The sequence below is a fragment of the Leucoraja erinacea genome, unplaced genomic scaffold, assembly GCF_028641065.1.
Source record: "Leucoraja erinacea ecotype New England unplaced genomic scaffold, Leri_hhj_1 Leri_343S, whole genome shotgun sequence".
In the NCBI taxonomy this organism is placed as follows: domain Eukaryota; kingdom Metazoa; phylum Chordata; class Chondrichthyes; order Rajiformes; family Rajidae; genus Leucoraja; species Leucoraja erinaceus.
The window spans coordinates 118,799-135,524 of NW_026576244.1; the positions used below are offsets into that span (position 1 = coordinate 118,799).

The 16,726-nt window shown below is 54.1% G+C and overlaps 1 protein-coding gene and 1 pseudogene across 1 annotated transcript; both read left to right on the top strand.

The window, feature by feature from the left end:
- The first annotated feature begins 756 nt into the window (after nt 1-756).
- Nucleotides 757-6,610, top strand: LOC129693547 (zinc finger protein 850-like; annotated as a pseudogene).
- A 4,739-nt stretch (nt 6,611-11,349) lies between these two features.
- LOC129693548 (zinc finger protein 239-like) lies at nt 11,350-14,236 on the top strand (the record flags this gene model as incomplete). The annotated part of the gene is given in 2 exon segments (XM_055630349.1): nt 11,350-11,766; nt 11,768-14,236. Coding segments are annotated over 2 exon segments (975 nt in total), but the record flags the coding sequence as incomplete, so codon positions are not given.
- Between the last annotated feature and the right edge of the window lie 2,490 nt (nt 14,237-16,726).

The window sequence follows — 16,726 nt, forward strand, 5'->3', positions numbered from 1 at the left end:
AGAAACGGCATTTCGTTTGGACCTCTAGGGGTCCAAATGACGATTAAATTGACTCTTGACTCTTGACTCTCTTGTTAGCGCTCACTAGACCTGTCTGGAGGTGATTGGCCGTCACTGGCCCGTTTATCAGCGATTTTGGGCCGTTCTGGGGTAGAATTTGCAAATGTGGCTTTAATCATCTGTTATCGCTAGTTAGTGTTGGTGAAACACTCGTTAGCGCTCCCTGGCTCTGCCTAGTCATGGTTGAAGGTCACGGAACGGCGGTCAGGGAGAAACTTCTGCCATTCTGGTAGAAACACACAGCGATTGGACTTGAGGGGTTGAAAATGCAGGTTAACCGCTAGTTAACAATTAGTTAGAGGTAGTTGATGGGGGGTCTGATGGTTAAACAAGTGGGTTGTGGTTCAGAGCACATTTAGAGTGGATTAACTGCTAATTAACAGCTGGTTAATGGCAAGACGGAGATGGGGCTGAGGTATTTAAGGGCGATTCCCTGCTAGTTAGCGACAGCTATGAGGATGCAGGGTGACTTGGACAGGTTGAGGGAGCGGGCAGATGCATGGCAGATGCAGTTTAATGCGGATAAATGCAAGAACAGGAAGGCAGATTACTATCTGAATGGTGCCTCCACCATAAACACACTCAATATGTGCTAGTAATGTCCTGTTTGCCAGCATGTTGACCCTCTGTGTTCCCCTCCTGCAGGGTTTAGGAGCCGTTGCTGTGGACGGAGAGACGGGGACGTGAGTGGCCATTGAGGGCGGCCAGGGTGCCGGCGAGCCCCCCATCTGCTCGGTGTGCGGGCTGAGCTTCGAGGGTCTGAGCTTCGAGGGAGGACCAGATGACGGGGGGCACAACAAGGAGAGGCGTTATGAGTGCGACGTGTGTGGCAAGGCCTGCCGGAGCCCGAGTGAGCTGGAGGCCCACCGGCGGGTGCACACGGGAGAACGGCCCTTCGACTGCTCCGACTGCGGAAAGGGTTTCAAGACAGCGAATGTCCTGGAGACTCACCGGCAGTTGCACACGGGCGAGAAGCCGTATGGCTGCTCCACATGTGGCAAGAACTTTGCCTTGTTGTCTAGGCTACGGCAGCACCGGCAGTTGCACATGGGCGAGAAGCCCCATGTCTGCTCCACCTGCGGCAAGAGCTTTGCCCGGTTGTCGGCGCTGTGGGCGCACCAGCGGGTGCACAGCAGTGAGCGGCCCTTCACCTGCTCCGACTGCGGCAAAGGCTTCAAGTCGTCCACGGAACTGAAGGTGCACAGGCGCGTGCACACTGGGGAGCGGCCCTACACCTGCAGCGACTGCGGCAAGGGCTTCATCCAGTACAGCGGCCTGCAGAATCACCAGCGCACCCACACCGGCGAGCGCCCCTACACCTGCGCTCAGTGCGGCAAGGGCTTCACCACCTCCACCAGGCTGTTAATACACCAGCGCTCCCACACCGGCGAGCGCCCCTACACCTGCACCCAGTGCAGCAAGGGCTTCACCACCTCCACCAGGCTGCTGATACACCAGCGCACCCACACTGGCGAGCGCCCCTACACCTGCGCCCAGTGCGGCAAGGGCTTCACCCAGTCCAGCAACCTGCTGGAGCACCAGCGCACCCACACCGGCGAGCGCCCCTACACCTGCGCCCAGTGCGGCAAGGGCTTCACCCAGCTCCAGCAACCTGCTGGTGCACCAGCGCACCCACACCGGCGAGCGCCCCTACACCTGCGCCCAGTGCGGCAAGGGCTTCACCCAGTCCAGCAGCCTGCTGGTGCACCAGCGCACCCACACCGGCGAGCGCCCCTACACCTGCGCCCAGTGCGGCAAGGGCTTCATCCGCTCCACCAAGCTGCTGTCTGTCCCACCAGCGGGTTCACGCCGGCGACCGTCCCATCCCCAGCCCGGTGTGTGGAGAGCGCTCTGCCATGGCCTCCCACGCCCTGTCTCACCAGCACGTGCACACCAGTGGCCAGCCCTACGACTGCCCGTACTGCGGTGAGGAGTTTGACAGCTCGCGGGGGTTGCGGCAGCACCGGCGGGCCCACGTCGGCGAGCAGCTGCTCCCACTGTGACAAGAGAGCACGGGGGCTGCGGGAGCACCAGCGGATACACACCGGAGAGAGACCCTTTGTGTGGATCCCAAAGCCTCCAGCATTTTGTGTCCTTTTTTGTAAACCAGCATCTGCAGTTCCTTGTTTTTAAACTTCTGGTTAACTATGCAATACTCCAAATGCTACCTGAACAATGTCCCTTAAAGCTGCACATATACATTCCTCTCTCCTTATCTCACATCGTTTTAACTCCTTATTTTCACTCGCCTCTGTCACTTACTTCACGTTTCTAAAATAGTAACAAAAGATGCTGTGTGCCTCTGTTCATTAGAGTGATGGCCCAGAATGGTTAAGTGTGTTGCATACTTGACTTTGTATCCCCTGCCACTCTTGCAGGCTAAATAATCAGTAAAACTTGTGTTGACTCATCCTTCTGAATTCCAGTGAATACAAACCCAGTCGACCCATTCTTTCAACATATGACAGTCCCGCCATCCCGGGAATTAACCTGGTGAACCTACGCTGGGCTCCCTCAATAGCAAGAATATCCTTCCTCAAATTTGGAGACCAAAACTGTACACAATACTCCAGGTGTGGTGTCACCAGGGCCCTGTACAACTGCAGTAGGTCCACCTAGCTCCTAAACTCAATCCCTCTCTCTATGAAGGCCAACAGGCCATTAGCTTATGATTTGAGTCTAGGAGCAGGGAGGTTCTACTGCAGTTGTACGGGGTCTTGGTGAGACCACACCTGGAGTATTGCGTACAGTTTTGGTCTCCTAATCTGAGGAAAGACATGCTTGCCATAGAGGGAGTACAGAGAAGGTTCACCATCTTTGATCAAGGCACTTCTCCACTCCATTGAAGTCAATGGGAGTGAACCCCAGGGGCAGGTGGCCATCTTTGATCAAGGCACTTCATTAAGTTCAATGGGAGGTGAATCCCAGGGATGTATCGGCCATCTTTGTTAAAGGCACTTCCCCATTTAAGTCCATGGGATGGTGATGCACAGGGAGGCGGCGGCCATCTTTGCTACTGGCACAACTTCCATTGAAGTCTATGAGGGAGTGCAGTGGCCATCTTTGTTCAAGGCACTTCCCAGATTGAAGTCGAGGGGATTGAGGCTCTAGCGCGGCGGCCATATTTGCTACTGGCAGTCGTCTCCATTGAAGCCAATGGAGATGAATCCCGTGGGGGGGGGAGGCGGCGGCCATCTTCCATTGAAGTCTATGAGGGAGGACGTCGGCCATCTTTGATCAAGGCAGACTATTCCATTGTCTACGAATGAATCCCAGAGTGTGGCGGCCATCTTTCATGCTGGCAGTCATCTCCATTGAAGCCCAGGGTGATGCGGCGGCCATCTTTGATCATGGCACTTCTTACATTGAGGGGGAGGGGCCGGGCCCGGTGACGTCGAGCCCTATACGCGCTGACGCAGAAACGCGGCCCCGCCCCCTCCTCTCGCCGCCGCCATCATGTCGCTTCTCTGCTGGAGTTGAGTCTCTCCTTTATTTCTCCTTTTTCTCTCTTTTTCATCCCTTTTTCCGACCGGAAACGGCCCCGGGAACCCGCGCGGAACCCCAGGGGGCGGCGGGGGCGGAATCCGCAACTTCCGGCCGCCAATAACGCGGGAAACGGCGGATTTATCGCTAGTTAAGGCTGATTAACCGCTAGTTAGCGGCTGGTTAACGCTGGCCACACGTGTTGGCCGTCGCTGACCAGTTTAGCCGCGGTTTGGGGCCGTTCTGGGGGTTGAATCTCCAAAAGTGGAAAAATGTGGCTTTTATCGCCTAATATCGCTGGTTAGGGCTAGTTAACCGCTGGTTAGCGGCTGGTTACCGCTCACTAGACGTGTTGGCCGTCGCTGACACGTTTAGCAGCGATTTGGGGCCGGTTTGGTGCTAAAATGGTGAAAACACACACAAATGGGATTTATCGCTAGTTAAGGCGGGTTAACCGCTAGTTAGCAACTGTGAGGCAGCAACTGTACCGCTGCTCCACTGTGCCGCGCAGAATTATATAACGGTCTCCTCCGCCATAAACACACTCAATATGTGCTAGTAATGTCCTGTTTGCCAGCATGTTGACCCTCTGTGTTCCCCTCCTGCAGGGTATAGGAGCCGTTGCTGTCGACGGAGAGACGGGGACGTGAGCGGCCATTGAGGGCGGCCAGGGTGCCGGCGAGCCCCCCATCTGCTCGGTGTGCGGGCTGAGCTTCGAGGGTCTGAGCTTCGATGGAGGACCAGATGACGGGGCACAATGAGGAGAGGCGTTATGAGTGCGATGTGTGTGGCAAGGCCTGCCGGAGCCCAAGCGAGCTGGAGGCCCACCGGCGGGTGCACACGGGAGAACGGCCCTTTGACTGCTCGGACTGCGGCAAGAGTTTCAAGACGGCGTATGTCCTGGAAACTCACCGGCGGTTGCACACGGGCGAGAAGCCCCATAGCTGCTCCACATGTGGCAAGAACTTTGCCGTGTTGTCTGGGCTACGGCAGCACCGGCAGTTGCACACGGGCGAGAAGCCCCATGTCTGCTCCACCTGCGGCAAGAGCTTTGCCTGGATGTCGGGGCTGCGGGCTCACGGGCCGGTTCACAGCAGCGAGCGGCCCTTCCCCTGCCCCGACTGCGGCAAAGGCTTCAAATCGTCCAGGGAACTGAAGGTGCACAGGCACCTGCACACCGGCGAGCACCCCTACACCTGCAGCGAATGCGGCAAGGGCTTCACCCAGTCCAGCAGCCTGCAGAGGCAATCACCAGCGCACCCACACCGGCGAGCGCCCGTACACCTGCGCCCAATGCGGCAAGGGCTTCCCCACCTCCACCAGGCTGCTGGTACACCAGCGCTCCCACACTGGCGAGCGCCCCTACACCTGCGCCCAGTGCGGCAAGGGCCTCACCTGCTCCTCCAACCTGCTGGATCACCAGCGCACCCACACTAGCGAGCGCCCCTACACCTGCGCCCAGTGCGGCATGGGTTTCACCCAGTCCAGCAGCCTGCAGAGGCACCAGCTCACCCACACTGGCGAACGCCCCTTCACCTGCGCCCAGTGTGGAAAGGGCTTCACCCGCTCCACCACGCTGCTGGTGCACCAGCGCACCCACACCGGCGAGCGCCCCTACACCTGCGCCCAGTGCGGCAAGGGCTTCACCCAGTCCTCCAACCTGCTGAAGCACCAGCGCACCCACACCAGCGAGCACCCCTACATCTGCGCCCAGTGCGGCAAGGGCTTCACCAAGTCCAGCCGCCTGCAGAAGCACCAGTGCACACACACCGGCGAGCGCCCCTACACGTGCGCCCAGTGCGGCAAGGGCTTTACCCAGTCCTCCAACCTGCAGAGGCACCAGCGCACCCACACTGGCGAGCGCCCCTACACCTGCGCCCAGTGCGGCAAGGACTTCACCCACTCCAGCAGCCTGCAGAGGCACCAGCGCACCCACACTGGCGAGCGCCCCTACACCTGCGCCCAGTGCGGCAAGGGCTTCACCCAGTCCAGCGCCCTGCAGAGGCACCAGCGCACCCACACCGGCGAGCGCCCCTACACCTGTGCCCAGTGCGGCAAGGGCTTCATCTGCTCCACCACGCTGCTGTCCCACCAGCGGGTTCATGTCAGAGACCGTCCAGTCCCAAGCCCGGTGTGTGGAGAGCGCTCTGCCATGGACTCCCACTCCCTGTGTCACCAGCAGGTGCACACCAGTGGCCAGCCCTATGACTGCCCGTACTGCGGTGAGTCGTTTGACAGCTCGTGGGGGTTGCGGCATCACCGGCGGGCCCACGTCGGCGAGCAGCTGCTCCCACTGTGACAAGAGAGCACATGGGCGGCGGGAGCACCAGCGGATACACACCGGAGAGAGACCCTTTGAGTGCGCTGAGTGTGGCAAGGGTTTCACACTCGTGTCCAGCCTGTGTCAGCAATATCGTACCCACAGCGGTGAGCGTCCCTTCCCCTGCCCGTCCTGTGGTAAGGGCTTCACCCGCCTTGACCACCTGCTGGAGCACCGGAGAATCCACACCGGCCAGCGCCCCTTCACCTGCTCGCTCTGTGGCAAGGCCTTTGCCTGCTCCTCCAGCCTGCTGGCACACTGTCACGTGGATAGATAGGCGCTGTTTAGGTAAACACAAAATATTAGAAGGAATGGGTAACGTTTCTGGTCGAGACCCTCCTCAGTCTCGACCCGAAATGTCACTCAGTCATTCTGTCCAGAGATGCTGCCTGTCCCGCTGAGTTACTCCAGCGTTTTGTGTCCTTTTTTGTAAACCAGCATCTGCAGTTCCTCGTTTTTAAACCATTCTGGTTAACTATGCAATACTACAAACGCTACCTGAACAATGACCCTTAAAGCTGCACATATACATTCCTCTCTCCTTATCTCACATCGTTTTAACTCCTTATTTTTACTCGCCTCTATCACTTACTTCACGTTTCCAAAATAGTAACAAAAGATGCTGTGTGCCTTTGTTCATTAGAGTGATGGCCCAGAATGGTTAAGTGTGTGTTGCATACTTGACTTTGTATCCCCTGCCTCTATCGCAGGCTAAATAATCAGTAAAACTTGTGTTGGTTGATCTAACTTATTGTGAGTTGTCTGTTTTAAGAAATGTACCTTAACAGTTCTGGACTCCCCCAACATGGGGAACATGTTTCCTGCATCTACCCTGTCCAATCTCTCACTAATTGTATACGATTCTATAAGATATCCGCTCATCCTTCTGAATTCCAGTGAATACAAACCCAGTCGACCCATTCTTTCAACATATGTCAGTCCCGCCATCATCTCAGGAATTAACCTGGTGAACCTACGCTGGGCTCCCTCAATAGCAAGAATATCCTTCCTCAAATTTGGAGATCAAAACTGCACACAATACTGCAGGTGTGGTGTCACCAGGGCCCTGTACAACTGCAGTAGGTCCACCTAGCGCCTAAACTCAATCCCTCTCTCTGAAGGCCAACATGCCATTAGCTTATGATTTGAGTGTAGGAGCAGGGAGGTTCTACTGCAGTTGTACAGGGTCTTGGTGAGACCACACCTGGAGTATTGTGTACAGTTTTGGTCAAAGATCTTATAGCGAAGCAAGATGGATTACTCTCACGCAAAAGTGAGGTACGCTCATTGGCGGATTCATGGGTGATTATAGGACACATTTTAGCAACCTGACTCCGCCATCTTGCTCCGCTTTCTTGCTCCCGCCTTCTTGCTTCCGGCCAAAGATTGGATCCGCAGCGAGGAGAAGGAGTGCGGGGCAGCGGGGAGAGAGAGCGCGGGGCCCGGGGCAGCGGGGAGAGGGAGTGCGGGGCAGGGGGGAGAAGGAGTGCGGGGCAGCGGGGAGAGAGAGTGCGGGGTCCGGGGCAGCGGGGAGAGAGAGTGCGGGACCTGGGGCAGCGGGGAGAGAGAGTGCCCCAAGACAATGTTTCTTATTTACAATAAAGTTCATTATTGGATTAGAAGAAATATAATTGTGTGTGTTATATACATTTATATAATTTTCATGTATGTGTGTTTATAAACATTTTATTCCTTAACAAGAATCAACAGAATTATGAACTAACAGAATTATGAATCTAACTCTATAATCACGCACAAAAAGTCCCCCCCTGTCAATCACCCTGCGAGTCGGGTCGATTCCGGTTACTACAAAATCAACTCAAACACTGCTTGTGAGCCATTTAAAAAGAAATTATTTAAAAAACATTAAAAAAGACAATTTACCAGAATCAAATTTTATTCTTGACAAGAAGTTTGAACTGACAGATTTATGAATCTGACCCACACAAACTGTTGCCCCGCAACATTGATTACAGTGCGAGTCGGGTCGGGTTAGGTAGGCTCAGGTTGCTAAAATGGGCGTGGAAAATGCCCATGATCCCCTCCATAGCGTACTATACGTCAGTCCATTGCATTTAGCAGGAGTAGCCTATCTTGCTTCGCTATAAGGTCTTTGGTTTTGGTCTCCTAATCTGAGGAAATCTCAGGATTAGGTCTCCTAATCTACGGCATTTTTGCCATAGAGGGAGTACAGAGAAGGTTCACCATCTTTGATCAAGGCACTTCTCCATTCCATTGAAGTCAATGGGAGTGAATCCCAGGACGAGGCGGCGGCCATCTTTGGTCAAGGCACTTCTTCCATTGAAGTCAATGAGAAGGGGGGGAGGGGCCGGACCCGGTGACGTTCTACCCTTCAGCGCGATGACGTTGCGGGCAGGGACGAGCTGACGCAGTGACGTGGCCCCGCCCCCTCCTCCTCCTCTCGCCGCCGCCATCATGTCGCTTCTCTGCTGGAGTTGAGTCTTTCTCTCCTTTATTTCTCCTTTTTCTCTCCTTTTTCATCCCTTTTTCCGCCCGGAAACGGCCCCGGGAACCCGCGCGGAACCCCAGGGGGCGGCGGGAGCGGAATCCGCAACTTCCGGCCGCCAATAACGCGGGAAACGGCGGATTTATCGCTAGTTAAGGCTGGTTAACCGCTAGTTAGCGACTGGTTAACGCCGACCACACGTGTTGGCCGTCGCTGACCAGTTTAGCCGCGGTTTGGGGCCGTTTTGCGGGTTGAATCTCCAAAAGTGGAAAAATGCAGCCAAATGTGGCTTTTATCGCCTAATATCGCTAGTTAGGGGCTGGTTAACCGCTGGTTAGCGACTGGTTAACGATCACTAAACGTGTTAACCCTGGCCCGTTTAGCGGCGATTTGGGGCCATTCTAGGGTTTAATCTCCCAATGTGGTCAAATGTGACTTATCGCTAGTTAGGGCAGGTTAACCACTGGTTAATTGTTGGTTAACGGCTGGTTAACGCTCACAACACGTGTTGGCCGCCGCTGACCAGTTTAGCAGCGATTTGGGGCAGTTCTGAGGTTGAAACTCCCAATGTGGTCAAATGTAGTCAAATAGAAACATAGAAATTAGGTGCCGGAGTAGGCCATTCGGCCCTTCGAGCCTGCACCGCCATTCAATATGATCATGGCTGATCATCCAACTCAGTATCCCGTACCTGCCTTCTCTCCATACCCCCTGATCCCCTTAGCCACAAGGGCCACATCTAACTCCCTCTTAAATATAGCCAATGAACTGGCCTCAACTACCCTCTGTGGCAGAGAGTTCCAGAGATTAACCACTCTCTGTGTGAAAAAAGTTCTTCTCATCTCGGTTTTAAAGGATTTCCTCCTTATCCTTAAGCTGTGACCCCTTGTCCTGGACTTCCCTAACATCGGGAACAATCTTCCTGCATCTAGCCTGTCCAACCCCTTAAGAATTTTGTAAGTTTCTATAAGATCCCCTCTCAATCTCCTAAATTCTAGAGAGTATAAACCAAGTCTATCCAGTCTTTCTTCATAAGACAGTCCTGACATCCCAGGAATCAGTCTGGTGAACCGTCTCTGCACTCCCTCTATGGCAATAATGTCCTTCCTCAGATTTGGAGACCAAAACTGTACGCAATACTCCAGGTGTGGTCTCACCAAGACCCTGTACAACTGCAGTAGAACCTCCCTGCTCCTATACTCAAGTTCAAATCCTTTTGCAATGAAATCTAACATACCATTCGCTTTCTTTACTGCCTGCTGCACCTGCATGCCTACCTTCAATGACTGGTGTACCATGACACCCAGGTCACGCTGCATCTCCCCCTTTCCCAATCGGCCACCATTTAGATAATAGTCTACTTTCCCGTTTTTGCCACCAAATGGATAACCTCACATTTATCCACATTATACTGCATCTGCCAAACATTTGCCCACTCACCCAGCCTATCCAAGTCACCTTGCAGTCTCCTAGCATCCTCCTCACAGCTAACACTGCCCCCCAGCTTAGTGTCATCCGCAAACTTGGAGATATTGCCTTCAATTCCCTCATCCAGATCATTAATATATATTGTAAATAGCTGGGGTCCCAGCACTGAGCCTTGCGGTACCCCACTAGTCACTGCCTGCCATTGTGAAAAGGACCCGTTTACTCCTACTCTTTGTTTCCTGTTTGCCAGCCAGTTCTCTATCCACATCAATACTGAACCCCCAATGCCTTGTGCTTTAAGTTTGTATACTAATCTCTTATGTGGGACCTTGTCGAAAGCCTTCTGGAAGTCCAGATACACCACATCCACTGGTTCTCCCCTATCCACACTACTAGTTACATCCTCGAAAAATTCTATAAGATTCGTCAGACATGATTTACCTTTCGTAAATCCATGCTGACTTTGTCCAATGATTTCACCACTTTCCAAATGTGCTGCTATCCCATCTTTAATAACTGACTCTAGCAGTTTCCCCACTACCGATGTTAGACTAACTGGTCTGTAATTCCCCATTTTCTCTCTCCCTCCCTTCTTAAAAAGTGGGGTTACGTTTGCTACCCGCCAATCTTCAGGAACTACTCCAGAATCTGAAGAGTTTTGAAAGATTATTACTAATGCATCCACTATTTCTGGAGCTACTTCCTTAAGTACTCTGGGATGCAGCCTATCTGGCCCTGGGGATTTATCGGCCTTTAAATGTGACTTTTATCGCCTAATATCGCTAGTTAGGGCTGGTTAGCGGCTGGTTACCGCTCACTAGACGTGTGGGCCGTCGCTGACCCGTTTAGCAGCGATTTGCGGCCAGTTTGGTGCTAAAATGGCGAAAATACACACAAATGGGATTTTTAGCTGGTTAGCTTACTTTAGTTTAGAGATGCAGCGCGGAAACAACAGGCCTTTCGGTCCACGGAGTCCGTGCCGACCAGCGATCACCCCGTACACTAGCACTATCCCACGCACTATGGATGAACGTACAAACTCCACACAGACAGCACCCGTAGTCAGGATCGAGCCCGGGTCTCTGGCAGTGAGGCAGCAACTGTACCGCGGCTCCACTGTGCCGCACAGAATTATATAACGGTCTCCTCCGCCATAAACACACTCAATATGTGCTAGTAATGTCCTGTTTGCCAGCATGTTGACCCTCTGTGTTCCCCTCCTGCAGGGTTTAGGAGCCGTTGCTGTGGACGGAGAGACGGGGACGTGAGCGGCCATTGAGGGCGGCCAGGGTGCCGGCGGGCTCCCCCATCTGCTCGGTGTGCGGGCTGAGCTTCGAGGGTCTGAGCTTCGATGGAGGACCAGATGACGGGGCACAACAAGGAGAGGCGTTATGAGTGCGACGTGTGTGGCAAGGCCTGGCGGAGCCCGAGCGAGCTGGAGACCCACCGGCGGGTGCACACGGGGGAACGGCCCTTCGACTGCTCGGACTGCGGCAAGAGTTTCAAGACGGCGATGGCCTGGAGATCCACCGGTGGTTGCACACGGGCGAGAAGCCGTATAGCTGCTCCATGGCTTTCCCTTGTTGTCTAGGCTACAGCAGCACCGGCAGTTGCACATGGGCGAGAAGCCCCATGTCTGCTCCACCTGCGGCAAGAGCTTTGCCCGAGTGTCGGGGCTGTGGAGCACCAGCGGGTGCACAGCAGTGAGCGGCCCTTCACCTGCCCCGACTGCGGCAAAGGCTTCAAGTCGTCCGCGGACCTGAAGGTGCACAGGCGCCTGCACACCGGCGAGCGCCCCTACACCTGCAGCGACTGCGGCAAGGGCTTCATCCAGTCCAGCGGCCTGCTGGATCACCAGCGCACCCACACCGGCGAGCACCCCTACACCTGCGCCCAGTGCGGCAAGGGCTTCACCCACTCCACCAGGCTGCTGATACACCAGCGCACCCACACCGGCGAGCGCCCCTACACCTGCACCCAGTGCGGCAAGGGCTTCACCCAGTCCAGCCAACCTGCTGGTGCACCAGCGCACCCACACCGGCGAGCGCCCCTACACCTGCGCCCAGTGCGGCAAGGGCTTCACCCACTCCTCCAACCTGCTGGTGCACCAGCGCACCCACACCGGCGAGCGCCCCTACACCTGCGCCCAGTGCGGCAAGGGCTTCACCCACTCCTCCAACCTGCTGGTGCACCAGCGCATCCACACCGGCGAGCGCCCCTACACCTGCGCCCAGTGCGGCAAGGGCTTCACCCAGTCCAGCAGCCTGCTGGATCACCAGCGCACCCACACCGGCGAGCGCCCCTACACCTGCACCCAGTGCGGCAAGGGCTTCATCTGCTCCACCACGCTGCTGTCCCACCAGCGGGTTCACACCGGTGACAGTCTCGTCCCCAGCCCGGTGTGTGGAGAGCGCTCTGCCATGGCCTCCCACTCCCTGTCTCACCAGCAGGTGCACACCAGTGGCCAGAGCTACGACTGCCCGTACTGCGGTGAGGTGTTTGACAGCTCGCGGGGGTTGCGGCATCACCGGCGGGCCCACGCCGGCGAGCAGCTGCTCCCACTGTGACAAGAGAGCATGGGGGCTGCGGGAGCACCAGCGGATACACACCGGAGAGAGACCCTTTGTGTGCGCTGAGTGTGGCAAGGGTTTCACCCACATGTCCAGCCTGTGGCAGCACTATCGTACCCACAGCGGTGAGCGTCCCTTCCCCTGCCCGTCCTGTGGTAAGGGCTTCACCCGCCTTGACCACCTGCTGGAGCACCAGAGAATCCACACCGGCCAGCGCCCCTTCACCTGCTTGCTCTGTGGCAAGGCCTTTGCCCGCTCCTCCAGCCTGCTGGCACACCGCCACATGGATAGATAGGCGCTGTTTAGGTAAACACAAAATACTGGAAGGAATGGGTAACATTTCTGGTCGAGACTCCAAATCTGAGGAAGGACATTATTGCCATAGAGGGAGTACAGAGAAGGTTCACCAGACTGATTCCTGGGATGTCAGGACTTTCATATGAAGAAAGACTGGATAGACTCGGCTTGTACTCGCTAGAATTTAGAAGATTGAGGGGGGGGGATCTTATAGAAACTTACAAAATTCTTAAGGGGTTGGACAGGCTAGATGCAGGAAGATTGTTCCTGATGTTGGGGAAGTCCAGGACTAGGGGTCACAGCTTAAGGATAAGGGGGAAATCCTTTAAGACCGAGATGAGAAAAACATTTTTCACACAGAGAGTGGTGAATCTGTGGAACTCTCTGCCACAGAGGGTAGTTGAGGCCACACAGTTCATTGGTTATATTTAAGAGGGAGTTAGATGTGGCCCTTGTGGCTAAAGGGATCAGGGGGTATGGAGAGAAGGCAGGTACGGGATACTGAGTTGGATGATCAGCCATGATCATATTGAATGGCGAATGGTGCAGGCTCGAAGGGCCGAATGGCCTCTACTCCTGCAGCTATTGTCTATGTTTCTATGAGACCCTCCTCAGTCTCGACCTGAAATGTCACTCAGTCCTTCTGTCCAGAGATGCTGCCTGCCCCCTGAGTTACTCCAGCGTTTTGTGTCCTTTTTTGTAAACCAGCATCTGCAGTTCCTCGTTTTTAAACCATTCTGGTTAACTATGCAATACTCCAAACGCTACCTGAACAATGTCCCTTAATGCTGCACATATACATTCCTCTCTCCTTATCTCACATCCTTTTATCTCCTTATTTTCCCTCGCCTCTGTCACGTTTCCAAAATAGTAACAAAAGATGCTGTGTGCCTTTGTTCATTAGAGTGATGGCCCAGGACGGTTAAGGGTGTGTTGCATACTTGACTTTGTATCCCCTGCCACTCTTGCCGGCTAAATCTTATATTACTAAAAGTCTGATCTCTACTCACTGTGCTACGATTTCCGAGAGAATGCCGCCCCCTACGGCCGTGATTTTTGGCCACCTCGCTCAGAGCCCCCCTCCGCCTTCCGGGACCAGAGAGATGTTAATGTTTTATTTTTTAATGCCATTCTCTCTGCTGGAGGGAGGGGGAGGGTCTATAAAACCAGGAAGTGGTGTGCCTCACTCAGTCTCTGCAAGATAGAGGAATCCAGCGGGTCACGTCTTTCTGAGCTCAGAATAACACTGAACACATGTCTACTCAACTGTATTCAAGAAGGAACAGCAGATGCTGGAAATTCCGCTGAGCTTCTCCAGCATTTTTGTGTACCTTCTACTCAACTGTGAGTGCCCTTAATGTGGCTTGAAAATGAAAATATGGTTGGTTTGAAGTAAAAAGACACTACCTACAAATGGTTGTTTGGGTTGAAGTAAAAAGGCACTGCCTGCAAATGGTTGTTTGGGGGGGTTTGGGTTGTAGTGAAAAGCCCCACCCCTCCAATGACCACCAATATTGGAATATTGCGTTGAGGGACTAGCCCTCCCGTGTGAACATAGAACCCAACAGGTCCCACTTTGTCTGGTAATCAGTAAAGTTTGTGTTGGTTGATGTTGATCTAACTTATTGTGAGTTGTCTGTTTTAAGAAATGTACCTTAACAGTTCTGGACTCCCCCAACATGGGGAACATGTTTCCTGCATCTACCCTGTCCAAACCCGCTGAGTTACTCCAGCACTCTGTGAAACGTCGCCTATCCATGTTCTCCACAGATGCTGCCTGACCCGCTGAGTTACTCCAGCACTCTGTTTAAAGTCACCTATCCATGTTCTCCACAGATGCTGCCTGACCCGCTGAATTACTCCAGCACTCTGTGAAACGTCACCTATCCATGTTCTCCACACAGATGCTGCCTGACCCGCTGAGTTACTCCAGCACTCTGTTTAATGTCACCTCAAGTCAAGTCAAGTTTATTTGTCACATACACATACGAGATGTGCAGTGAAATGAAAGTGGCAATGCTCGCGGACTTTTGTGCAAAAGACAAACAACAAAACAACCAAACAAATTATAAACACAATCATAACACACATATTATTTTACATAATAAATAATGGAAGGAAAAACGTTCAGTAGAGTTAGTCCCTGGTGAGATAGGCGTTTACAGTCCGAATTGCCTCTGGGAAGAAACTCCTCCTCAACCTCTCCGTTCTCACCGCATGGCAACGGAGGCGTTTGCCTGACCGTAGCAGCTGGAGGGTGGGAGGAGACAGCTCAAGGGTTAAGGAAGGAGGAGACAGTAAGGGCTAGCAAAATTGGGAGAATTCAATGTTAATGCCATCCGGACGCAAGGTCCCCAGGCGGAATATGAGGTGCTGAACGTATCCATGTTCTCCACACAGATGCTGCATTTCCTTTTCTCTGTACCGTACACCGACTGACAATTAAAGTTGAATCTGAAACTGAATCTTTGGACAAGGCACTTCTCCATAGAAGCCCACAGTGGAGGCGGCCATCTTTGGTCAAGGCACTTCTCCATTGAAGTCAATGAGGGGAGACGGCCATCTTTGATCAAGTCACATCTCCATCGAAATCAATGAGAGGAGACGGCCATCTTTGGTCAAGTCACTGCTCAATTGAAGCCAATGGGGCCGCGGCCATCTTTGATCAAGGCATCTCCATTGTGTGTCCGGCGACGTTCTACCCCTCCGAGCGATGACGTCGGGCTCTGCGCGGTGACGTTTCGCCCCCTCCGGGGTTGCGCTGACGCAATGACGTTGCCGCCGCCGCCATCATGTCGCTTCTCTGCTGCAGTTGAGACTTTCTCTCCTTTATTTCTCCTTTTTCTCTCTTTTCATCCCTTTTTCCGCCCGGAAACGGCCCCGGGAACCCGCGCGGAACCCCAGGGGGCGGCGGGAGCGGAATCCGCAGCTTCCGGCCGCCAATAACGCGGGAAACGGCGGATTTATCGCTAGTTAAGGCTGGTTAACCGCTAGTTAGCGGCTGGTTAACGCTGACCACACGTGTTGGCTGTCGCTGACCAGTTTAGTCGCGGTTTGCGGCCGTTTTGCGGGTTGAATCTCCAAAAGTGGAAAAATGCAGCCAAATGTGGCTTTTATCGCCTAATATCGCTAGTTAGAGGCTGGTTAACCGCTGGTTAGCGGCTGGTTAACGATCACTAAACGTGTTAACCCTCCCTGGCCCGTTTAGCGGCGATTTGGGGCCGTTCTAGGGTTTAATCTCCCAATGTGGTCAAATGTGACTTTTATCGCTAGTTAGGGCGGGTTAACCACTGGTTAATTGTTGGTTAACAGCTGGTTAATGCTCACCACACGTGTTGGCCGCCGCTGACCAGTTTAGCAGCGATTTAGGGTAGTTCTGGGGTTGAAACTCCCAATGTAGTCAAATGTGGCTTTTATCGCCTAATATCGCTAGTTAGGGCTGGTTAGCGGCTGGTTACCGCTCACTAGACGTGTTGGCCGTCGCTGACCCGTTTAGCAGCGATTTGGGGCCGGTTTGGTGCTAAAATGGTGAAAACACACACACAAATGGGATTTATCGCTAGTTAAGGCGGGTTAACCGCTAGTTAGCAACTGGTTAGCTTACTTTAGTTTAGAGATGCAGCGCGGAAACAACAGGCCTTTCGGCCCACGGAGTCCGTGCCGACCAGCGATCACCCCGTACACTAGCACTATCCCACGCACTATGGATGAACGTACAAACTCCCCACAGACAGCACCCGTAGTCAGGATCGAGCCCGGGTCTCTGGCGGTGAGGCAGCAACTGTACCGCTGCTCCACTGTGCCGCGCAGAATTATATAACGGTCTCCTCCGCCATAAACACACTCAATATGTGCTAGTAATGTCCTGTTTGCCAGCATGTTGATCCTATGTGTTCCCCTCCTGCAGGGTATAGGAGCCATTGCTGTCGACGGAGAGACGGGGACGTGAGCGGCCATTAAGGGCGGCCAGGGTGCCAGCGAGCCCCCCATCTGCTCGGTGTGCGGGCTGAGCTTCGAGGGTCTGAGCTTCGATGGAGGACCAGATGACGGGGCACAATGAGGAGAGGCGTTATGAGTGCGACGTGCGTGGCAAGGCCTGCG